At 45.3% G+C, this 25,726-nt stretch overlaps 1 protein-coding gene across 2 annotated transcripts in view; it reads right to left on the bottom strand.

Annotated features, from left to right (window-relative positions):
* Nucleotides 1-25,726, bottom strand: part of LOC120523216 (proline-rich protein 5-like) — a 153,512-nt gene that overhangs the window by 41,019 nt on the left and 86,767 nt on the right. For both annotated transcript variants that reach the window (XM_039744292.1, XM_039744301.1), the window contains one exon: nt 8,038-8,418. In XM_039744292.1, the coding sequence (XP_039600226.1) occupies nt 8,038-8,312 (275 nt within the window). In that variant the 5' untranslated portion in view covers nt 8,313-8,418. The remainder of the gene's footprint in view (nt 1-8,037; nt 8,419-25,726) is intronic.

The following is a 25,726-nucleotide window of genomic DNA, read 5'->3' on the forward strand; positions in this document are numbered from 1 at the left end:
GGAGTACTGCATCCTCCAACCATCCTTCTGCTGATACCAGCATAGGTGAGACATCCCCACCCACAATTACAGCAGCCCAGGTGAGCAGAGAGCTGAGAAGACTTTGTGCCAGCAAAGCAGCGGGTCCAGATGGTGTATCGCCACGACTGCTGAAGGCCTGTGCGTTGGAACTGGGGAGTCCTCTACAGCATCTTCAACCTGAGCCTGGAACAGGGAGAGTCCCAAGGCTTTGGAAAACATCTTGTATCACTCCTGTCCCAAAGGTATCACGTCCTAGTGAGCTGAATGACTTCCGGCCTGTTGCTCTGACATCACATCTGATGAAGACCATGGAGCCCTGCTGCTGCACCACCTGAGGCCACAGATCCGCACGCCCTGACCCTCTGCAGTTCGCATACCAGGAGAAGGTGGGAGCGGAGGATGCCATCATCTATATGCTACACGATCCCTCTCCCACCTGGACAGAGGCAGTGGTGCTGTAAGAATTATGTTTTGGACTTCTCTAGCGCCTTCAACACCATCCAACCTCTGCTCCTTAGGGACAAGCTGACTGAGATGGGAGTAGATTCACACCTGGTGGCATGGATTGTGGACTATCTTACAGACAGACCTCAATATGTGCGTCTTGGGAACTGCAGGTCTGACATTGTGTTCAGCAATACAGGAGCGCCGCAGGGGACTGGACTTTCTCCAGTCCTATTCAATCTATATACATCAGACTTCCAATATGACTCGGAGTCCTGCCATGTGTAAAAGTTCGCTGACGACAGGAGGAGGAGTACAAGAAGCTAATCAAAGACTTTGTTAAATGGTGCGACTCAAACCACTTACATCTTAACACCAGCAAAACCAAGGAGCTGGTGGTGGATTTTAGGAGGCCCAGGCCCCTCATGGACCCTGTGATCATCAGAGGTGACTGTGTGCAGAGGGTGCAGACCTTAAATATCTGGGAGTGCAGCTGGATGACAAATTGGACTGGACTGCCAATACTGATGCTCTATGTAAGAAAGGTCAGAGCAGACTATACTTTCTGAGAAGGTTGGCATCCTTCAACATCTGCAATAAGATGCTGCAGATGTTCTACCAGACGGTTGTGGCGAGTGCCCTCTTCTACGCGGTGGTGTGCTGGGGAGGCAGCATAAAGATGAAAGATGCCTCACGCCTGGACAAACTTGTTAAGAAGGCAGGCTCTATTGTAGGAGTTGGACAGTTTAACATCTGTGGCAGAGCACGGGCTGAGCAAACTCCTGTCAATCATGGAGAATCCACTGCATCCACTGAACAGGATCATCTCCAGACAGAGGAGCAGCTTCAGTGACAGACTTTTGTCACCGTCCTGCTCCACTGACAGACTGAGGAGACCCCACACTATGTGACTCTTCAATTCTACCCGGGGGAGTAAATGCTAACATTACTCAAAGTTATTGTCTGCTTTTTCATTTTTTCATTTTTATTACTATTTAATTTAATATTGTTTCTTTGTATCAGTATACTGCTGCTGGATTATGTGAATTTCCCCTTGGGATTAATAAAGTATCTATCTATCTATCTATTTCGACTGTGGAAAGACTGCTGGTGCCAGTCGGTCTGGTTCGAGTATTCCTGGAACTGCTGATCTTCTGGGATTTACACACCCAACAGTCTTTAGAGTTTTCTCAGCATCGTGTGAAATGCAAAAACATCCATAAAATGCATTACTACAAATGTTTGTGACGTGCTCGTCCGCTGGAACTACAAATGCAATGCATGCCATTTGGTATGTAATTTGTAAAAGTAGTGTTACAGTTTGTGACGTGCCATCTGTTGGAAAAACAAATGCAATCCACGTGTCTCTGTTATATGCCATTTGGTATGGCATTTGTAAAAACAGTGTTAATGTTTGTGATGTGCTATGTGTTGGAGTGACAACTGCAATGCATACCATTTGTAATGGGATTTGTAAAAGCCGTGTTACTGTTTGTGAAGCACCATCTGTTGGAATGACAAATGCAATGCACATTTCTCTGTTAGTTTAAGCAGACATCCCCTTTAAGAGCTCCAGATTAGGTTGTCATTTGTGATTCCACCACTTGGTGCCCCCTGTAAGCCTAACTGGTGCATACCAGCTTACCACCATCTTTTTTACTAGCCCCAAGCCTGCCATTTGTAATCCCACCTCCTGGCAGTGACATTAAAGTGGCCCAGCTTAGTCCAGCATGGCCGAGTGGTTATGGTATTGGATTTAAGGGTGCTGAAGAAAAAGCTGAGTGAAGGAAATAAAGTTTACAAAGCTAAAACAAAAATTTATCTCACTCAGAGTAACATGAAGGACATCTGGGATGGACTGGGCATCAATACTGGGCTCAAGCAAGCCAGGGCTCAGGTGCTAAAAGGTGATGTGGACAAAACTAACGCCCTGAATCAATTTTTAATAGTTTCTCTCCCACTGCCACTTCTTTCAATGACCAGTCTCCCCACGCCATCCCATCTACATCACCAGCTCCTCATCAACACGTCAACGGGAATGGCCAGTGGCAAGTCCACCTCTGACCATCAGTGTGGCCTGTCCGTACCTGAAGACCAAGTAAGGAGACAACTGAGGAGGCTACACACAGGAAAAGCTGTGGGGCCAAATGGAGTCAGTCCTTGTGTTCTTAAGACCTGTGTTGACCAACTTTGTGGTGTCCTCTGTCACCTGCTCAGTCTGTCCCTAACAGAGTGACACAGCTCTGGAGAACGTTCTGTATTATTCCCATTCCAAAGAAAGCAGATACCTCTTCACCTAATGACTACAGACCAGTGGCACTTACATCTCACACCATGCAGACCTTTGAGAGGTTGGATCTGGACTGTATGAGTCCTCATGTGGTAGACCACCTGGACCCATTGCAATCTGCCTATTGGACAAAGACTGGTGTGGAGGAGGCAATTATCAGTCTGCTCCACAAAGCTGGCCTCACCGTTAGGATGATGTTTTCTGATTTCTCCAGCGCTCTTCAGTACCATCCAGCCATCCTATTAAGGGGTCAACTCAGAGACATGTAGGTGGATGACCCTGTGGAGTTCTGATGATGGACTATCTGAGGGGCAGACCACAGTGTGTGAGACTCCTGCTTTACTCCTGACGCTCTACACCTCTGACTAGAAATAGAACACCTGGTCAGGTCAGTTGCAGAAATTCTCAGATGATTCTTCACTTATAGGGTATTGTGTATTGATTAGGGGATGAGTCGGGGGAGAACTTTGTGAATTGTCTGCACCTTAACGGCAGCAAAGCCAAGGAACCAACGTTCACATCATGAAAGAGCCTCTGTGTCTGGTCACTTATCATGGAGTGGATGTAGAGGTGGTCCACTCCTACAGGTACTTAGGGGTCCATATTAATGGCAGGTTGGGCTGATCTTATAACACAGAGGAACTAGAGAAGAAAAGACAGAGCAGACTCTTCTTCCTTCGGAGACTGTTCCTTTAATGTGGGAAGTGACATCCTTCACATCTTCTACAACTCTGTGATGGCCAGTCTGGTAACATCACTTCAGAAGAGGACCACCGAGTCAACAAGCTAAGTAAAAGTGGCACACTCAGTTATAGGACAAACTCAGGACCTCCTGGAGGTTGTATAGGAGGAGAGAATGAAAACAAAACTGAGTGCCATTATGAACAACACTGCACAACCTCTCTGTGACACACCAACACCAGAAGGATATTGGAAGAATTGTTTGTGGACGGATGAGACCGAAATAGAACTTTTTGGTTTAAATGAAAAGCTTTATGTTTGGAGAAAGGAAGACACTGCATTGTAGCATAAGAACCTTAACCCATCTGTGAATCATGGTGGTGGTAGTATCAGGGTTTGGACCTGCTGTGCTGCATCTGGGCCAGGACGGCCTGCCTTCATTGATGGAAGAATGAATTCTGAATTATATCAGAGAATTCTAAAGGAAAATGTCAGGACATCTGTCCATGAACTGAATCTCAAGAGAAGGTGGGTCATGCAGCAAGACAACGACCCTAAGTACACAAGTCGTTCTACCAAAGAATGGTTAAAGAAGAGTAAAGTGAATGTTCTGGAATGTCCAAGTCAAAGTCCTGACCTTAATTCAATCGAAATGTTGTGGAGGGACCTGAAGCGAGCAGTTAATGTGAGGAAACCCACCAACATCCCAGAGTTGAAGCTGTTCTGTACGGAGGAATGGGCGAAAATTCCTCCAAGCTGTTGTGCAGGAATGATCAGAAGTTACCAGAAACGTTTAGTTGCAGTTATTGGGGGGTCACACCAGATACTGAAAGCAAAGGTTCACATACTTTTGCAACTCACAAATATGTAATATTCAATCATTTTCCTCAATAAATAAAAGACCAAGTATAATATTTTTGTCTCATTTCTGGTTTCTCTTTATCTACTTTTAGGACTTGAATGAAAATCTGATGATGTTTTAGGTCATAATTATACAGAAATATAGAAAATTCTAAAGGGTTCACAAACTTTCAAGCACAACTGTATCTATTATATAGTGCCTTTCATCTATCTATCTATCTATTATATAGTGCCTTTCATCTATCTATCTATCTATTATATAGTGCCTTTCATCTATCTATCTATCTATCTATCTATCATATAGTTCTTTTCGTATCGATTATATAGTGCCTTTCATCTATCTCTCTATTATATAGTGCCTTACATCTATCTCTCTGTCATATAGTGCCTTTCATCTATCTATCTATTATATAGTTCTTTTCATATCTATCTATTATATAGTGCCTTTCATCTATCTATCTATTATATAGTTCTTTTCATATCTATCTATTATATAGTGCCTTACATCTATCTCTCTGTCATATAGTGCCTTTCATCTATCTATTATATAGTTCTTTTCTTATCTATCTATTATATAGTGCCTTTCATCTATCCCTCTATTATATAGTGCCTTACATCTATCTATTATATAGTTCTTTTCTTATCTATCTATTATATAGTGCCTTTCATCTATCCCTCTATTATATAGTGCCTTACATCTATCTCTCTGTCATATAGTGCCTTTCATCTATCTATCTATTATATAGTTCTTTTCATATCTATCTATTATATAGTGCTTTTTATCTCTCTATCTGTCTGTCTATCAACAGTCTGACTGTAAGGGAAAATTAAAAAGTTCTTGAAACTGCCCGCCTGTTCCACTCCTGGACGTCCTGGCTTCATTTGTAGCGGCACACTTTATAGTAGGAAATGAGGTCAGATATAACATTTAACTTTGTGTGTTGCTCTGAGATAACACTTTTACATATGAGAGTCTGTACACCGAACATTTAGATGAGACTTTTAACGCTGAACTATTTTGGGACCTTAGGATGACCCTTGCAGGCAGTGTGGTGTATTGGTTTGGAGTTCAAACCCCGTGGCTGTGAGTTCAAATCCCACTGCTGACACCAAGTCTGTTCTTTGCCTGTGTGGCAGAAGTGGGGGCTTTCATCAGCACAGATGTGACGAGATAAGGTCACTCAGCGCAGCAAGCTCCTCCATTCTGTCCACCTAATTTCTTTAATTTAGCACGTTCTGAAAGTCCCTAAAGCCCTCCTGTCCACCACACTACCTGGTCACGTAGTTTTGTGTGTGTGTGAAAAGGGTGCTTAACGAGCTCTGTCTCTGAATAAGACCCATGCCAGGCAGTGGGGGTGTCGGGCTGCGGCTTTGGACTTGGTGACCCTGAGCAAGTCACTTCAGCTGGCTGTGCTCCCTTCAGAAAAAAAAAAAGGAAATGAAACCAATTGTGTCCAAAATGTTGCCAGCCACCTTGAATGATAAGTAATAATATGACAACAGGGGGTGTCAGGACTTAAGGAAGACGTCCATCTGCATGAAAGCAGGAGCCGCTGGTGCCCACCTTACCCAGGTGTTCAATGTCAAGCTCAATTTCCAGCGTTTATCTTTCGAGCAAATCGGAGACACTTTGCTGTTATTTCAGGTAGAACAGGGCAGGTATGTGGTAAGAGAAGCGGTTTGGGATTAGTCATTAGATGTTTGTGTGGTTAGTGGAACATTAAAAAAAAATAAAAAAAGTATCATGTTGCCCCCCCCCACCACCACCACCTCGGCTCCTTGATGGCCTTTTTCTCATTTGGTTGACAAAGGCCCAACTGTAGTGGCAGTTTTGCTGCTCATGCATGCGAGAAACACAACCGGGGGGTTCAGACGAGAGTCGGGGGTGTCGGGTTACCTGAGAAGAAGTCCGCCATGTTCATGAAACGAAAAAAAAAAAAATACGTGCAGGCTGAGCAAAATCCTCCAGACATTGGCAATTGAAAGGAGGCTGAAAGTCTAGGGGGGCCGTGTAGTTGCAAGCTTGGCACACTCTGGGCATGAGACTTGAGAGATGGCAGACATGGAGACACAAAAAGATGGCGTTTACAAATAGTGGGGTTTATTTACAGGTGTGCAAAAAAAAAACCAAAAAACTCAGACGGACACGAGAAGAACATGGAAACGCCACAAAGATGGCGACTGGGCCAGGATTGGAACAAAAACACAACGTCCCAATCACGAAGAGTGAATGCTATTGACAGTCAGGCCGGTCCGACAATGAACACAATCAAAGAACGAAAACGGGATCGGGAAGACGCTGAACACAGTCCAATGAATCCCAAAGTCATTTACAAAGAGAAGAAATTGGAGAATACGCTGCCCGGCCACTTTATTAGGTACACCTCACTAGTGCCGGGTCGAACTCTTCGTGGCATCAGTTCAACAAGGTGCTGGAAACGCTCCTCAGGGATTTGTGGTCCATATTGACACGACAGCAGATTTGTGGGCTGCACATCCATGAAGCGAATCTCCTGCTCCACCACATCCCAAAGGTGCTCTGCTGGATTGAGATCTGCTGACTGTGGAGGCCATTTGAGTCCAGTGACCTCCTTGTCACGTTCAAGAAACCAGTTTGAGATGATCTGAGCTTTGTGACATGGTGTGTTATCCTGCTGGAAGGAGCCATCAGAAGATGAGGACACTGCGGTCATGAAGGGATGGATGTGGTCAGCAACAACACTCAGGTAGGCTGTGGCATTTAAACGATGCTCAATTGGTATTAAGGGGCCCAAAGTGTGCCCAGAAAATATCACCAACATCATTACAACACTGAACTGTTGATACCAGGCAGGGTGGGTACATACTGCCATGTTGTTGACCCCACCATCTGAATGTCACTGGAGAAATCGAGACTCATCAGACCAGGTGACGTTTTTTCTAATCTTCTATTGTCCAGTTTAGGTGAGCCTGTGTGACTTGTAGCCTCAGTTCTTAGCTGACAGGAGTGTCGCCCGGTGGGGTCTCCTGCTGCTGTAGCCCACCTGCTTTAATGTTCAACGTGTTGTGTGTTCAGAGATGCTCTTCTGCACGCCTCAGTTGTAACGAGAGCTTATTTGAGTTCCTGTTGCCTTTCTGTCACCTCAAACCAGCCTGGCTATTCTCCACTAACTTCTGACATCAACATGGCATTTTCACCCAGAGGACTGCCGCTCACTGATGTTTTCCCTTTTTCGGACCATTCCCTGTAAACCCTACAGGTGGTTGTGTGTGAGAATCTCAGCAGATCAGCACTTTCTGAAAGACCACCCGTCACCAACACCCAGGCCACATTCACAGTGTATACTGTATATATTGTCACACACATGACAATTGCATTCTCTAATTGACGAGCGGCCAGATGCCCTTTGAGCGGCTCAGCCACAAGACAGTGGACACCCTAGTGCCGCCGACTGGGGTTTGGCGGGGTCGAAATGAGCTGGGGGCCGAGCCCCCTAGTAATAATAATCATACATTTTACTTGCATTGCGTCTTTGTGATGCTCGAGGCACTAGAGATGAGAGGCAGAGATGGGAAAACATAAAACCCAAGGAATATAAAGCAACAGCACTAAACACTGCACCACCATGCCCCCCCGATGCCAGGCTCAAACAGCTAAGCACCAAACATTCACTGAGCCCCTGGTATAAAAGAAGGAAATAAACCCAACTTCTCTTATACAAGAAGTTGAGAAGGAGAAGAAAACGGACGGTTCGACTTACCTGTTCCAGGCAGAGTTGTTGCTCAGCAGGAGAGCCTGACGGGTGGCATGGAACCGAGGAAGATCACTAAGGACGGGAGAGCTCATGAACCGAGGCCGAGGACGGCGGAAAGACCCCATGGTGATGGCCGGCAGCTGTGAAGCTGGAAGTGGGGAGTCTGTCAGATCCGAGCGTGAAGAACGGCTGAGCCGGCGAGCAGGCAGTTTAGGGGAGGAGCAACAGAAATGTCCGGAAAACCTCATCTGTGACTTCCATCCCAGGCAGAAGTGATGCATTAAAAAAAAGAATAAAAGAAATGGGGCTGAGCAGTCCGCTCCGGGTTGTCAGGCCAGTCGTCCACCACAATGGAGAAAACCGATGAATGGCAACGTGGAGACAAATCTGCAGGTTCAAGACAATAAGGGTGTTATTACTTCAGAATGGCTGCTTATGATGAAAAATACATAAAATGAATGTTTAATAAAGTGACAGTGACAGTGACAGGCTGGCATCCCATCATACGCTAAATACATGGTGAACCTAAACTGAATAAGTGAGTTAGAAAAAGGATGGGGGGGGGGCATAAAACCAAATTTACAGTAGAGATGTAAAGAATAAAAAATAGATAGATAGATAGATAGAATGATATGTGAAAGGCACTATATAATAGATGGATAGAATGAAAGGCACTATAAAGTCATAGATAGATAGATAGATAGATAGATACTGTAGATAGGAAAGGCTCTGTATACTCTGATAGATTGATATTTTATTTTTAAAAACAAACTTTATTGAAAAACATCTGTCAACTATTCAAAAAACTTAGAAAGTTTACTATAAATAAATGCTCATGTTAGTAGTTTAGTAACATAACTGAACCCACAAACTCTCCTAAAAAACAAACTGTTCATCATTAACATAATCACATAATATGTAATTCACAACAGATACCTTTAAACATTTCACGATTCTTTATGGATTTGTAAAAGTTAAAATCTATTAATAATCAACTAATATATAATAATGCATTTTATTTATTTGTAGGCGTCTTTCTAAATAATAGATAGATATGACAGGCACTATATAATAGAGAGATAGATAGATAGATAGATATGTGAAAGGCACTATATAACAGATAGATAGATATGTGAAAGGCACTATATAACAGATAGATAGATAGATACGTGAAAGGCACTATATGATAGATAGATAGATAGATAGATATGTGAAAGGCACTATATGATAGATAGATAGATAGATAGATAGATATGTGAAAGGCACTATATGATAGATAGATAGATAGATAGATAGATATGTGAAAGGCACTATATGATAGATAGATAGATAGATAGATAGATAGATATGTGAAAGGCACTATATGATAGATAGATAGATAGATAGATATGTGAAAGGCACTATATGATAGATAGATAGATAGATAGACATGTGAAAGGCACTATATGATAGATAGATAGATAGACATGTGAAAGGCACTATATGATAGATGGATTTCATTTTCAAACTTGATGCAATTTCCAGAATATCACTTGAACCACAGGAGCTGCCAGTGGTTTTTCTTCCTCATCCTAATTTTCGGTGGGTGAGCAGCCACACGCTCACACACCACTCTCATGAAGAACTTCAAGTGCTAAGATCACAAGCCACCCTGGGATGTTCATCCTTGTTATCTTTACTTTTTCATAAGCTTTTTCTAACGACTATATATGTCCAGACTTTGCTATCCCAATTTTCTTTTACGCTTTTCTCTACTGGTATTATTATTCATGTAATAAATACCATGCTGTATTTAACTTTCTATATTTTGTCCTCATATTTAGAGTGTTTGAAGTAATAAGGTGAATTTCTTAGAGCACCTGGAGCAGTAGGAAGTGCCATACGATCTGAACTGCGAAGTTTATCGGCTGTGGACAGAGAGCTCTGTCCAGTAAAGTAAAACATCCACTGCTTGATAAATGGCCGGCTGATAGCCTTGGAGACCAAAGGTAACATTTAGGTCTGAGATACCAGATACCTAAGACATCACACGTTGATCAGGCCTATGATAAGCAAGTCTCTAGAAGTACCAGGGAAAGCAGACTGTGTACTGTTGTGGTTATGCTCTGTGTGTGAATGCGTATATCTATATATGTGTGTGTTAATCTTAAAGTGCGACAGCAGGCCAACCTGGTAATGAACTTGGCAAGTACACTTAAGCCTAAAGGGTAAAGGGTAAGTAGAGGGAAAGATCACACTAACATACTGGTGAAGACCAGGAACTGCTCGTCACCTGCCTGATGTCATCCCCAAGCTGCAGCACGTGGTGTGGTGTGTGGGGACAGAGAGAGGTGAGGAGCACACGCTGATACAGCACATTGCCGCACCAACTCAGGACTCGAGTGCAGCCATGACACCTCAGCACCACACCAGTTCAGATAGAATGAGTTTTTTTATGGTGGCTGGAGTGCCAATGCTGTCACCAACCCCCAGGTTTTTCCTTGCAGGTTGGAGGGCCTACATAACATCATATCCAGGATGGAGCAACTGCAGGTTAAGGGCATTATTCAAAGGCCCAATGGAGTAGAGTCACTTTTGGCGTTTAAGGGATTTGAACCTGCAACCTTCCGATTGCCAGATCCCTAGCCTCATAGCCACCACTCCACCCCTGGGGATAGGGAGACTGGTCACAATTGAGGAAAGGATGAATGTACCCAAGTACAGAGGGGTCCTTAAAAGACCACCTGCTCCAGAATTCACACCACCTTAGACTGGGGTGAGAGTTCACCATGCAGCACTACAATGACCTGAAGCACATGAAGAAGTGGTTTTGGGACAAGTTTCTGAGTGTCCTCGCAGAACATCAGTGGTGGGATCTGAAGATGGTAGTTTACAGAAAATTCTCATCCAGTCTAATAGAGCTTGAGGGGATCTGCCAACTTGCCAAATCCAGGGGTGTAAAGCTGGTAGAGATTTACCCAAGAAAGCTTGAAGCTTCCAAAGAGGCCAATACAAAGTACTGAATCAAGGGTCTCAAAACTTCTACAAATGAGAGATTTCAGCTACTGAATTTCAATAAATTTGGAAGACCTTTCTGATAACGCGTGTTCATTATGGGTTATTGATGTCAGCTGTGAATATACGTCTGCTGATGCCTCAGTCTGGACATTTCATCAGTGATGTTCCTGGGATCATCGAGTGTTTCGGGTCTTTCGACATCATACACTCTCCTCCAGGTGACTCCAGCACGTGTCCAGACAGCCAGCTACTCTGACCCCAAGCCTCTCCTCTCTCTGCCGCTGCAGAGATGATACTGCAGAGGGCTCTCCTCTTCCTCTCTCCTTTGATGCCCAAAGTGCTAAAGGCTGCAAATCCCCTACACCGGGACTCCCTTAGCTCTCCATCCTAACTGCTGACAGATGCTGACCAGTTCCACGTACTTGACAAGCGTCCTTTTGAAGGCTTCGTCTAAACGATCTTCCCACAAATTCATCCGTTTGAAATGAAATTTACAACACAATAAAGTGTCCTGAAAGTGAAGGGGGTCCCAAAACTTTCTGAATCCGCTATTCTTGCTTTATTATTATATAAAATACCTAGCAGACTCACAAATTATTTCAAATTTGAATTGCCCACGTTCCCCGTCCTCAAGTTTGTTTTGTCCCCCAGTTTACTTCATCTTGCTGTTTAAACTCTGACTGGTGGTCTTGTTTCTCAGGGTCGCTCCTGGTACCCACCCCACCTCAGGTACAGGTCATGAGTGACGAGGACTCTGGTGAGCGTGAATGAAGAGCGTGTCAAGAACTTCTAGTTTATTTTATGCAATAATAATAATAATAATTCTATGCATTTATATAGCGGTTTTCTCACTTGCTCAAGGGCCCAACAGAGCAGAGTCCCTTTTGTCATTTACGGGATTCGAACTGGCAACCTTCCGATTGCCAGTGCAGACCCCTAGTCTCACAGCCACCATACTAACATTTAGTAAAACCAGTATCTTCTCTAAACTTAGCTGTTCTTGTAAAACTTTAGTTGTTTCTTTACTTAAAGACTCTTTACTTATGGACACTTTAAACATACGGCGCAGCACATTCAGTTAAGTGCTTTGTCTTACATGTTACTTGGCACACAAAACACGCAAGGCACGGTTTAAATCCATGTGCCCTCTGCACCTTACACCTGGCAAGGCTGATCACTAACTGAGAATAATGTTTAGTCAGAGAAGTTAGAAATAGTTGGAATATACAAATTCAATTCAACTTATGGGGGTTATAGGAACCTCCCTTAGATTATGCAATTCTTCTTCTTCTACTGGCTGCTGCCGTTAGGGGATGCCATAGTCGATCATCTTGTTCCATATCTTGCTGTCCTCTCCATCTTGCTCTGTCACCCCATCACCTGCATGTCCTCTCTCACCACATCCATAAACCTTCTCTTAGGCCTTCCTCTTCTCCTCTTGCCTGGCAGCTCTATCCTTATCACCATTCTCCCAATATGCCCAGCATCTCTCCTCTACACATGTCCAAACCAGCACAATCTCACCTCTCTGACTTTGTCTCCCAACCGTCCCACCTGAGCTGACCCTCTAATGTCCTCATTTCTAATCCTGTCCATCCTCATCACACCCACTGCATCTTCAACTCTGCCACCTCCAGCTCTGTCTCCTGCTTTCTGGTCAGTGCCACCGTCTCCAGCCAATATAACATAGCTGGTCTCACTACCGTCCTGTAGACCTTCCCTTTCACTCTTGCTGATACCCGTCTGTCACAAATCACTCCTGACACTCTTCTCCACCCACTCCACCCTGCCTGCACTCTCTTCTTCACCTCTCTTCCACAATCCCCATTACTCTGTACTGTTGATCCCAAGTATTTAAACTCATCTACCTTCCCCAACTCTACTCCCTGCATCATCCTCACCATTCCACTGACCGCCCTCTCATTCACACACATGTATTCTGTCTTGGTGGACCTACTGACCTTCATTCCTCTCCTCCTCTTACCTGGCAGCTGTATCCTTAGCACCCTTCTCCCAATATACCCAGCATCTCTCCTCTGCACATGTCCAAACCAACTCAATCTCATCTCTCTGACTTTGTCTCCCAACCGTCCAACCTGAGCTGACCCTCTAATGTCCTCATTTCTAATCCTGTCCATCCTTGCCACACCCAATGCAAATCTTAGCATCTTTAACTCTGCCACCTCCAGCTCTGTCTCCTGCTTTCTGGTCAGTGCCACCGTCTCCAACCCATATAACATAGCTGGTCTCACTACCGTACTGTAGACCTTCCGTTTCACTCTTGCTGATACCCGTCTGTCACAAATCACTTCTGACACTCTTCTCCACCCACTCCACCCTGCCTGTACTCTCTTCTTCACTTCTTCTCCACTATCCACATTACACTGTACTGTTGATCCCAAGTATTTAAACTATGTGACTTTCCCCTTGGGATTAATAAAGTATCTATCTATCTATCTATCTATCATATAGTGCCCTTCATGTCTATCTATCTATCTAATATATATTGCCTTTCATATCTATCTATCTATCTATCTATACATCCTCCACCTTCACCAGCTCTACTCCCTGAATTATCCTCACCATTCCACTGACCTCCCTCTCATTCACACACATGTATTTTGTCTTGGTGGTCCTACTGACCTTCATTCCTCTCCTCTCTAGAGCAGATCTCCACCTCTCCTGGGTCTCCTCAAGTCTGCTTCCTACTATCGCTACAGATCATAATGTCATCAGCAAACATCACAGTCCACGGGGACTCCTGTCTAATCCCACCTCCAACTTGAATGCATCCGTCACTCCTACCGCAGACCTCACCACGGTCACACTTCCCTCGTTCATATCCTGTACAACTCTTATGTACTTCTCTGCCACTCCCAACTTCCTCATACAATACCACAGTAAAACATTTATGAATCTTATGTAACTAGGACATGGCTCGTACACATCCGGCCCCTAATTGTTTATGCTAGGGCAGAAATCAATTACTTTAACATTACTAAGTAAGGGCCTTCACTACTTTAATGAACTTAGACCAAACTTAAGAAACTTAAACCTTAAATTCTACTGTAAGAGCACAAAGACAATTTGTAATTAAGCATTCTAAAAGTTAGATGAATCATTTGCTGCTTCCTGGATCAGGCACAGTTTGCTCACAGGTCTGTCCAGTGTGCCAGTCTTGGTCTGACTGCCCCTGTTGCACCTGGCATTGTCTTGATGACTTGACCCTTTACCCAGGAGTTACAGGGTGTAGGATCTTATAATTATGCCCACAATGTCCAGTTTCTTTATGAATTTGCTGCAAAGCAAAAAGAGCAACATGAGAGCATTTTTTGGTGAGTGAGTCTTTTCAGCCACTCCTGTTTTGGCTTCTGGCCTTGAATCCAAGTCTTTCTTGTGGTGAAACTTTCTATTGACGATCTTCTTGATGCCTGATCCACAGAATTTTGTGCAGATGTGACATACCTCCATTGCGAGGGTCGTCTGTGCTCTCTTATCACTGCGATTCTGTTGGCAACAAAAGTTTTGTAGCGCGCACTTTCATTTGCAATGCACCTTAATACAGAGGTGCTGTCAGTCCAAAGGATTAAATCTGTAGTTCTTGTCTTAGCATGCTGTCCATTTTGACTGCTGTAAGTTCTAACCTTGGTATAGTGACTGGTTTCAGTGGTGCCACCCTTGATCACTAATCACTTACGGCATGTTGTTTTTTTGCGCATCGCTCTTCTCTAGCATGTCTAGGATTGGTTGTTGTCACACGCGTGTGCACCTTAATGGCTCTGGTGACAGTCAGTTACTTGCCGAACCAGGGGTTGGCGCTGTGTGCCAGTGCCTTCTCTCTTAATCCCTCTGCAGAATGGAAGAATGACAGCCATTCCAAAGCTGACGTCACTTCTGGACCCGCCCCTTCCTGCCTGGATACCACATGACCAGAAGTTCGGCCATGTTTGAGCTAGTTCTGTATTGGACTCCAGTCTGAGAAGCCATCATTGTAAAATGATCCTTTATCGTTCCATTTATTTTCATTATACGGGGTCACGGACGTCTCCGTGGTCCTGCTTCTTGTCTTTCAAAGTACAGAATGAGGGTGTTGTGGCATATGGCCATGCTGGAAGGACCAGAGGAGGGAGCGTATCCAGAGCATTACCTCCAGTGGAGCACTAGGTGGCAGCAGTGTCTCGGACTCCCGCAGGGCTCCATGGGAATTGGAGTTTGATACAACCCTGCTGGGATTCATGGGCGCTGCCAGGGCATGCTGCAGCTGTTGCTTAGCTCTTATTTGCAGCTCTTCTTCCACACCCGGAAGTGGGTCAGCGAGCACCTGGAGCACGTCCAGGTGCCTTATAAAAAGGAGCCAGATGTCAGGTGGGAGAAGACAAAACTCATCCGGAGGAGTGGAGGTGAAGAAAGAAGAGAAGTGTGCTGTTGGCGGTGCTTGTGACTGCACTGTACACGTGGGAAACGGGGGAAGGCGTTTCCCACAGGGAAAAAGATTAAAATAAAAACGTGTGCCTTGAACTCGTGTCCTGCATCTGTCTGTGTCAGGCTGGGCGGGCAGGAGTGCCCTCTGCAGACCAAAAGTTCAAGGCACCCAAATTTTTATTTTTTTATTTTTTCCCTGAGGAAATTTCACAAGCACCGCCAACAGCACACTTCTCTTCTTTCTTCACCGCCACTCCTCCTGGTGAGCTTCGTCTTCCCCCACCCGATGTCAACCCTTGGCGTAGTGGCTGCTGGCTCCTTTTATAAGGCACCCGGAGGTGCTCACTGACCCACTTCCAGCAGCACTTCCAGGTTCTTCCAGCCTGGAGGCGTCCCGACCAGACAAGGGTCCTGTCATATGCCACCGTGTAAGGCACCTCCTGTTCACGGAGCTGAGCTGAGGCTAAGGCTCCCGTTTCTTAGCTAACGTGAGAAGTGTGAAGTGTTAGAGGGGTTCACCCTGTGGTGAACATGGCACAAGCCGGTCACAAAACAAATAAAGCGGCTTAAAGAGCAGCTTCTGATGTTATCTCATTCTGAGCGCTACATCTGCCCACCCGATGTGTGGGCTGGCGGTGTACACATACTAAAGCTGTAAGGCGCAGTCAAACAGCAACTCAGCTTTGCATGCCCTGCTGCCGAGATGGTAACGGTGATAATGCAAATGGCCGTGGAGCGGCATGTTAGGCATGATGAGGAGTCTTGATAAACATCTCTTCTGTTCCTCCAAGTCACACATCATTATCTATGCCCACTTTGTCAAATTCACGGTTGGGCTAAAAAAAAAAAACAATACAGAGTGCAGCACAAGTTCAGGTAAAACATTTAAAACAAGCAACATTGACCAAAATGCTGTACATTAGAATAAATAAGTAAGAAGAAGTATATTTTAAGAGAGTTAAAAAAAAGCCAGAGAAAAAGAAACATTTTCAACCTGGATTTAAAAATATTGGGTGGCATGGTGGGTAGCGCTGCTGCCTTGCAGTCAGGAGACCTGTGGTTCGCTTCCCGGTCCTCCCTGTGTGGAGTTTGCATGTTCTCCCCGTGTCTGCGTGGGTTTTCTCCCACAGTCCAAAGACATGCAGGTTGGGTGCATTGGCGATCCTAAATTGTCCCTAATGTGTGCTTGGTATGCGCCTGCCAGGTGTTTGTTTCCTGCCTTGCTCCCTGTGTTGGCTCGGCTCGGCTCCAGCAGACCCCCGTGACCCTGTAGTTAGGATATAGCAGATTGGATAATGGATGGCTCAGCTCTTTAAATCTTTCCTCATAACTCATCCCCTGTAGCCCTGAATCAGCCTAGTCGCTCTTCTCTGGACCTTTTCTTGTGCTGCTATGTCCTTTTTGTAACCTGGAGACCCAAACTGCCCCCATTACTCCAGATGAGGCCTCACCAGTGTGTTATAAAGCTTGAGCAGAACCTCCTGTGACTTATACTCCACACATCAAGGCGCTATATAACCTGACAGTCTGTTAGTCTTCTTAATGGACTCTGAACACTGTCGGGATGTTGACAGCTTAGAGTCCACTATGACTCCTAAATCCTTCTCATAAGGTGGACTCTCGATTTTCAGACCGCCCATTATGTATTCAAACCTCACATTTTCACTTCATTTTTGACATTTAGTGACATTAAATTTCATCTGCCACAAATCTGCCCAAGTGTCTAGACTCCAGCAGACCTCTGTGTGTTAGGATATAGCGGGTTGGATAATGGATGGATGGGTGGATATTCATCCCTGGGACAAAAGGAAAAGAAGAAAATAATTAGCCCTAAAAGAGTTAATCGGAAAAGAGTTTACATGACATTTCAGATGGCAGATTTCTGTGAATGAGTGGGTTACTAAAGGGCAGGTAAATGCACCGAATGAATCAGGGTTGCATATACTCAGAGGGGCTGAATACTTTTTATAGACACCCGCCCAGAGCCCTCCAAGGCAATGATACCAGAGTGGAAAGCTGCTGAGACAAACAGGTTAGCGGCAATGGGACATTATGTGGCACTTGGAACTTGGAAATGCAATTCATGTAATTTTTTTTAAAAAAAAAAAAGATAAATTTGTCCACAGCTGCACAATCCACTCATCTAGCCTGGAAGCTTTAAGATACCGATAAGATCCCAATCTGGCGCCCTGAATTGGAATATTGGCCGGCACTCTCTGCGTTTATCTTAAATTCCTGACAGGCTTAGTCCCACTAGCGTGCAGTCACAGGTCAGGACAAGTAACAGTACTGCTATTAAAAAAAAATAAATGACAGTACGTCCTCTGTGAGCCCCTCTGTTTAAAGTGACAGTTTGGAGTCGGTCTCATTTGCATTTTGTCAGCTTTGTAACTCAATCCCACCGGCGCACCTTCCTGACCTGGCAGGCTCTCGTCGTTTTAGATTTTCTCTTTCTAATCCTACCAGCTTTCTCCTTCAGTAGAGTGGGCCAAACCTGTGCGGACCCCCTTCTCTACTCAAGTCAAGTCAAGTCCCTTTAATTGTCACGTTAACCATGTACAGTGTGGAGGACTGCTGGCATCGTGCTCCGGCCCTCACCCCCCAGGCCGCCAGGAGGAGCTCTCCCGACAGCAGGATCGTGCCCCGAGTTCCAGCAGGGCCTCATGGACTATGTAGTATTTATACACAGCCCTGCTGGATACCTTGGGGGCCACCGGGAGTCGCTATAGGGGGGGCTCGTGTGTCCTATAACCCGGGAGTACGTCACGGTCACGTGACAGGAAGGAATGACGTGCTCCCGGGTTGAAGAAAAGGACCATTTACCCTGACCCGGAAGGAATAAGGGACTGTGGTCTGATTGGGCAGGAACACCTCCGGGTCAGGGGCTATAAAAGGACGATGGGCCAGTCCAGACACTGAGCTGAGCTGGGAGGTAGGAGGGCGAAGTGTCTGGGCGAGGAGGAAAGAGAATTATTGTTGTATTTGTTGAGTATATGAGTAGTGTGGAGGGTGCTTTGTGCACGTTAGTGTTAATTAATAAAAAGTCTTGGACTTTTATCCAGTGTCTAGCGTGGTACCTGAGGGTTCAAGGGAGCACTAGCGCCCCCTACTGCCACAACAGTTAGTACAGCACACCGTGGAATGAAACGACGTTCCTCCAGGACCACATAATGTACAGTCCTGGCCAAATGTTTGGAGAAAGACCCAAGTGTTGGTCTTCACAAAATCTGCCGCTTCAGTGTTTTTAGATCTTTTAGTCAGATGTTTCTTTGGTGTACTGAAGTAGAATGACAAGCACTTCAGAAGATTCAAAGGCGTTTATTGACAACTCCATGAAGTTTATTCTCAGAGTGAATATTTGCATTGTTGGCTCTTCTTTCTTTTTCATGACCCCTGCAATTCACCCTGGCATGCTGGCAATCAACTTCTGGGCCCAATCCTCACTGATGGCAGCAGCCCATTCTTACAGAATCTGAATGGGTGGGTTTTTGTTTGTCCACCCGCCTCTTGAGGATTGACCACAAGTTCTCAATGGGAAGTTTCCTGGCCACGGACCCCAAATTTCGATGTTTTGTTCACCGAGCCATTTAGTTCTCACTTTTGCCTTATGGCCCAGTGCTCCATCATGTTAGTCACCAAACTGTTCTTGGATGGTTGGGAGAAGCTGCTCTCGGATGATGTTGTCTGCATATATCTGCATGACAGAAATAATAAAGTAGACCAGCAGGGGTCAGTGCTGGGGCCGCTGCTGTAATAAAGTAGACACAGGGCACAGGGTGGGCATAGGTTGCCACTCTCTCACAGGGTTAGGAAGTTGAGTGGGCCACATCTCCGTTAGAGGACCATAAGGTGGCAGTAATGCATTGTGGGTTGGTAAGTGGCAATAACCAAGTGTAGCCAAGGCTGTGATTTGTGATGGCTTTTCCATGCACATTCTTTTATTTAAAACGGGTATTTGCTGAAGCCACACAAAGCAGCTGACAGGGTCAACCTGACAGGGAGATGAGATGAAACAAGTGGAAGACGACTCGGGCAGGCAGGCAAGTGGAGATGTGCCCTGTGGTGAAGATCAACATATGGTCAGGAGTCACCGTCGGCTATTTTGGAGGTTCCCAAACTGATACAGCTATGCAAGCAACTATTGCAGTAACTTTCTTTCTATTCAATTCTATGCCAGCAAAAACAAAATTGTACCCATGCTTGGAGATTCTTGAACTGTAGAGAAAGAATAAAAGCTCACTGAACCCCAGAGCTCACCTATGGCTGGATGGAAAGAAATTGTTCCTGCCGGTACCTAGGACCAAATGCCCTGCAGCACCCTCTCTCAAAGATGGACGGGCCTTGACTGCAGGAAGCCCCGAATGCATCACCATGTTGTCAGTGGCTCTCCTTCGGATGTTATATTATTGCGAGTGTTCAGCCGATATTAATCAGAAGCTACGCATACTCTGCCTTTAGTGTTACCGATTCTTTCTTCCTTTTTGAATCACCGCCGTACCACTAGGGAAAGATGTAGAATACTTTTGGTTTAGTAAAGGCTTCAGTCTCTACAAGACCTATTCCCCTGCTGCGCCCCCTGCTGGATTCACCAAGGTGTGTCAACCTCCATGTGTCTAGGGCAGTGGTGGCGAACCTATGGCATGCGTGCCGCAGGGGGCACTCAGAGCCCCAGCACAGAGTTTGTCACTAGAAAGCCAGAAGGATGTGGGGCCGGGCTGCTCTCTCTCTCTCTCTCTCTCTCTGTCTCTCTCTCTCTCACTCACTCACACTTTCTCTCTCTGTCTCTCTCTCTCTCTCTCTCTCTCTCTCACTCACTCACACACTCTCTCTCTCTGACTCACACACTCTCTCTCACTCACTCACACACACTCTCTTTCATTCACTCACACTCTCTCTCTCTCTCTCACTCACTCACACACTCTCTCTCTCTGACTCACACTCACTCTCTTTCATTCACTCACACTCTCTCTCTCTCTCTCTCTCACTCACTCACACACTCTCTCTCTCTGACTCACACTCTCTCTATCTCTCTCTCTCACTCACTCACACACTCTCTCTCACTCACTCACACACTCTCTCTCACTCACTCACACTTTCTCTCTCTGTCTCTCTCTCTCTCTCTGCGACTGAGGACATTTCTCACATCAAGGGCCCCTCTGCCCAGCAGCCCAATGGGAGCGCTTCCTCTCTCCCCTGTCTGGGGTAAGGCAGGCGGCTCACATGCGGCACGAGGGTGTGGCGCGGACAGCAGCCTGTTGAGTCTGTGGCGAAGGTGATTCCCGTGGTGGGGTTGGAGGGGATGTGGTGTAGCGAGTCCACAGCTCAGATTGAATACGCCAGTTTTAATAGATAATCAGTGGGGGGCATAATAGTAGTGAGGTCAGAGTGGTTCCCGGGCACTTCGTGATTGCGGGCGATCCTCACTTAAGTGTACAGGTGAGGAATCGTCCACATCTGTAATTGAGGCCGGGAGCTGCTAGTCGCCACACCTGATCCACGTCCCCGTAATATTTAATAGAAGCGCGAGGCGGATGGAAAGGGAAAAAAAAGAGAGAGAGAGAGAACGGGAATGGAGGTTAATGGGGAAAGAACTGCGTGAAACACTTGAGAAGATAGAAGGGATGACGAAGGACAGCACAGTTAGTTCTGAAAATGAAATCCTTCAAGTGTGGAATTCTCTGCCAAATACTTTTAAGTCAATGAAAGCACTTGGGATTGCTTTCCTTACTTTGCTTGGATCATCTTATACTCGGGAGCAGCAGTTTTCACCTTTAATTCTATCAAATCTGACACCAGAAAGAGACTAACAGATGACCGGAGTGCTTCATGTGTTGCTCTCAAACTTACAAAGTAGGAGCCAAGGTTAGACAAATTATCAACAAGCATACAACAGCACATTAATTGTTCAAATGCACGCCAAATGCAAACTTTTACCTTTCAATAAAAAGTTGTCTGTATCGTTGAAAGCTCTGTTATTGTGTTTTTCTTTTAAGAAAAAGATGTTAATGTAGGAGTTATGTTTTCTAAACTAAAACCTCTGTATTTAGATTAAATTGCCATGTTGGTTTTAGGCTGCAGTTTGGGCACTCGGTTTGCCGTCACTGGTCACTGGGCAGAGTTTCTTAATCTTTTTGTTTCTTGTGACCTAATCTTGCCCTTCTTAGCGTCTTCGTGACCCAAGCAAATTAGGGCCATAGAGGACCGAGACGAACTGTACAAGACCCTTTTCAATGAAATACAGTCGTATGAAAAAGTCTGGGAACCCCTCGTAATTCTTTGGATTTTTGTTTCTCATTGGCTGAGCTTTCAAAGTAGCAACTTCCTTTTAAAATATGACATGCCTTATGGAGACAGTAGGATTTCAGCAGTGACATTAAGTTTACTGGATTAACAGAAAATATGCAATACGCATCATAACAAAATTAGACAGGTGCATAAATGTGGGCACCCCAACAGAGATATGACATCAATACTTAGTTGAGCCTCCTTTTGCTCCTTTGAGCCTCTCGACGCTGTCCTCCTATAGCCGGTGATGAGTGTCTGGATTCTGGGTGGAGGTATTTCTGACCATTCTTCATACAGAATCTCTCCAGTTCAGTTCAATTTGATGGCTGCTGAGCATGGACAGCCTGCTTCTCCCCGTGTCTGCGTGGGTTTCCTCCGGGCGCTCCGGTTTCCTCCCACAGTCCAAAGACATGCAGGTTAGGTGGATTGGTGATTCTAAATTGGCCCTGGTGTGTGGGTGTGTGTCCTGCGGTGGGTTGGCACCCTGCCCAGGATTGGTTCCTGCCTTGTGCCCTGTGTTGGCTGGGATTGGCTCCAGCAGACCCCCGTGACACAGTGTTCGGATTCAGCGGGTTGGAAGATGGATGGCTGGATGGTATTGTTGACCATTCTTCATACAAAATCTCTCCAGTTCAGTTCAATTTGATGGCTGCCCAGCATGGACAGCCTGCTTCAAATCATCCCATAGATTTTCAATGATATTCAAGTCAGGGGACTGTGACGGCCATTCCAGAACATTGTACTTCTCCCTCTGCATGAATGCCTGTGTAGATTTTGAACTGTGTTTTGGGTCATTGTCTTGTTGGAATATCCAACCCCTGCATAACTTCAACTTAGTGACTGATCCTTGAACATTATCCTGAAGAATTTGGTGATATTGGGTTGAATTCATCCGACCCTCGACTTTAACAAAGACCCCAGTTGCTGAACTAGCCACACAGCCCCACGGCATGATGGGACCTCCACCAAATTTGACAGGAGGTAGCCGGTGTTTTTCTTGGAATGCGGTGTTCTTCTGCCATGCAAAGCACTTTTTGTTCTGACCAAATAACTCAATTTTTGTCTAATCAGTCCAAAGCACTTTGTTCCAAAATGAATCTGGTTTGTCTAAATGAGCATTGGCATACAACAAGCGACTCTGTTTGTGGCGTGAGTGCAGAAAGGGCTTCTTTCTCATCACCCTGCCATACAGATGTTCTTTGTTCAAATTGCGCTGAATTGTAGAACGATGTCCAGATACACCATCTGCAGCGAGATGTTCTTGCAGGTCTTTGGAGGTGATCTGTGTGTTGTCTGTAACCTTCTCACAATCCTGCTCATATGCCACTCCTGTATTTTTCTTGGCCTGCCAGACCTGAGTTGGTTTAACAGCAACTGTGCCTGTGGCCTTCCATTTCCTGATTCCATTCCTTACAGTTGACACTGGCAGTTTAAACCTCTGAGATCGCTTTTTGTAGCCTTCCCCTAAACCAGGAGACTCAACAATCTTTGTTTTCAGATCTTTGGAGAGTTGCTTTGAGGATCCCATGCTGTCTGTCGCTCTTCAGAGGAGAGTCAAAGGGAAGGAAGCACAACTTGCAATTGACCACCTTAAATACCTTTGACCACTCATGATTGGACACTCCTGTCTATGAAGTTCAAGGATTAACGAGCTCATCCAACCAATTTGGTGTTGCCAGTAATCAGCATTGAGCAGTGACAGGCATTCAAATCAGCAAAATGACAAGGGGACCCACATTTGTGCACAGCCACATTTGATTTAATTTCATACAACTAAATACTGCTTCACTAAAAATCTTTGTTCAGAAAACACCTCAGGACTCAGATGTTCCTAGAAAATGAAAGACATACCACTGGTATCTTTCTTGTTGAAAGTCGAGTCAATTATTATGCAGGCTGAGAGGGGTTCCTAAACGTTTTCATATGACTGTACAATAGTAAATCATGACCCGTGGGCTAAGGTATTCTTGGGAACAAAGTCATACAGGCCAGCCACCTAAAGCTAAGCATCTTGGATGAGAGACCATTGAGGAAAAGCTTGGGTCAATGCTGGAAGAGGTGTTGGCGAGGCCAGCAGGGGGCGCTAACCCTGTGGTGTGAATGTGGATCCCAATGGCCGAGTGTACTGATGGGGGCACAGGGTTGTAAAAATTGCACCGTCCTTGGCATAAGACATAAAACTGAGGTCCTGACTGGTTATCTGTGGTTATGAAAGATACCCGGGCATCTTTCAGAAGGAGCCCAGGCTGAATTGCCCACCACAGCTTAGTCATTCTGGCCAACTAATCAATTAGCTAACTGCCTCTCACCACTTCACCATCTAACCAGGGCTGGATTTACACATTTCTACACCCTTGGCTAAAGCACAGAATTCTGTGACCCCAAAAAAGTTGATTTATAATTTTCAATTTAATATGTAATAGTTTATTTTTGAAACATATAAGCACTTAATACACTCTTTATAATCTTTGAACCACATTATATTTTTCGTTCAAAACTACACTACTACATGACTTATGAAATTGCATAACATTAACACGTACAAAAAAACTGCTTTTACAGTAGCTGCCCCATAACTTTGGAGTAGTCGACCTTCTTAAAGTCAGGTCAGCACCAACTGTGGGCACTTTAACAGCCAGTCCGAAAACCGATCTTTTTACCTCAGCTTTTCAAACTCGCTTGAGGGAACTGGTTTTTAGCTCAGTGATATAGTTAGGTGTATTTATTTACTGTAGCTCTATATTTATTGGTGTATTTATGGAAACTTTAGAACACTTTGGTCATCTTTTATTGTTTTAAATGTGCTGTATAAATAAAATGGTCTTGGACGCAGCCCTAAGGGTTGGCACCCTGCCCGGGATTGGATTCCTGCCTTGTGCCCTGTGTTGGCTGGGATTGGCTCCAGCAGACCCCCGTGACCCTGTGTTTGGATTCAGCGGGTTGCAAAATGGATGGATGGATGGCAGCCTTAGGGTCCTGTAGAAGTGCAGACTGGCAGGACCCAATCCAGGAAAGGGTGCCAGTCCATTGTGGGGCCTACTCGTGATACAGGGCTGGTTTAGAAACACCAGTTGACACAAAACGGACATCTTTGACAGTAAACTCACAACAAACACTAGGAAATGTCTGCACAGCACACAGCAAATGGGCACCATGCCATCTTGGCTCTAATTATAACAAAACTAATAAAATAATATACGACGTGGGACCCAAAAATAATGAGAATGTTTTGTGGAGGCTGGAGGGGCGTTAGTTCCGACATTTGCCAGCCTGTTGCGTGTAGTAGACTGCCCTCGCCATCATTTGGCCAAGCGGGGTCCTTGGGGGGGAAGGTGTGTAAGTTCAGTGTAATTTTTTTTCCTTGAGCCTCTGTTACTCTGTTACTCTGTTACTTTGTCGATTTTATGATGGCAGACTTGAAAGAGTAACGTGTCTGCATCAAGTTCTGTTTCCTTTTGGGGAAAACGGCAGCAGAAGCCGTCACGATGCTTCGACAGGCTTTCAAAGAAGAAGCTATGAGCCAGGCCAGGGTTTTTAACCTTAAAGTGCTCAAGCGATGGCGTGACGCTGTGCAGAGGAAACGACCCCAACTGCGGCGGTCATGCGAGTGGCTTCAGCATCGGGTCAGCACAGCACTGAGCGTGCGGCAGTTTCTCATGAAAAACAGGATGACAACGGCTCAATCCCCCCCCTACTCCCTGGACTTTGCGCCCTGTGATTTTTTTCTTATTCCCAAATATGAAGAGGGACCTTCAAGGAAAGCATATTAAGGATCTGGAGCACGGGTGTCGAACTCCGGGTCCTGGAGGGCCGCAGTGGCTGCAGGTTTTCTTCCTAACCATCTTCTTCATTAGTGGCCAGTTTTTGCTGCGGATTAATTAACTTGACTCTGGCCCCTGAATTGTCTCTTTTTCCTTAATGACCAGCCAAACAATAATGAGACACAAACCAAGCCGCCACATGACCAGCTCACAATAGCTGAAAATCAAGA

The sequence above is a fragment of the Polypterus senegalus genome, chromosome 1 (assembly GCF_016835505.1).
Source record: "Polypterus senegalus isolate Bchr_013 chromosome 1, ASM1683550v1, whole genome shotgun sequence".
NCBI lineage: Eukaryota > Metazoa > Chordata > Cladistia > Polypteriformes > Polypteridae > Polypterus > Polypterus senegalus.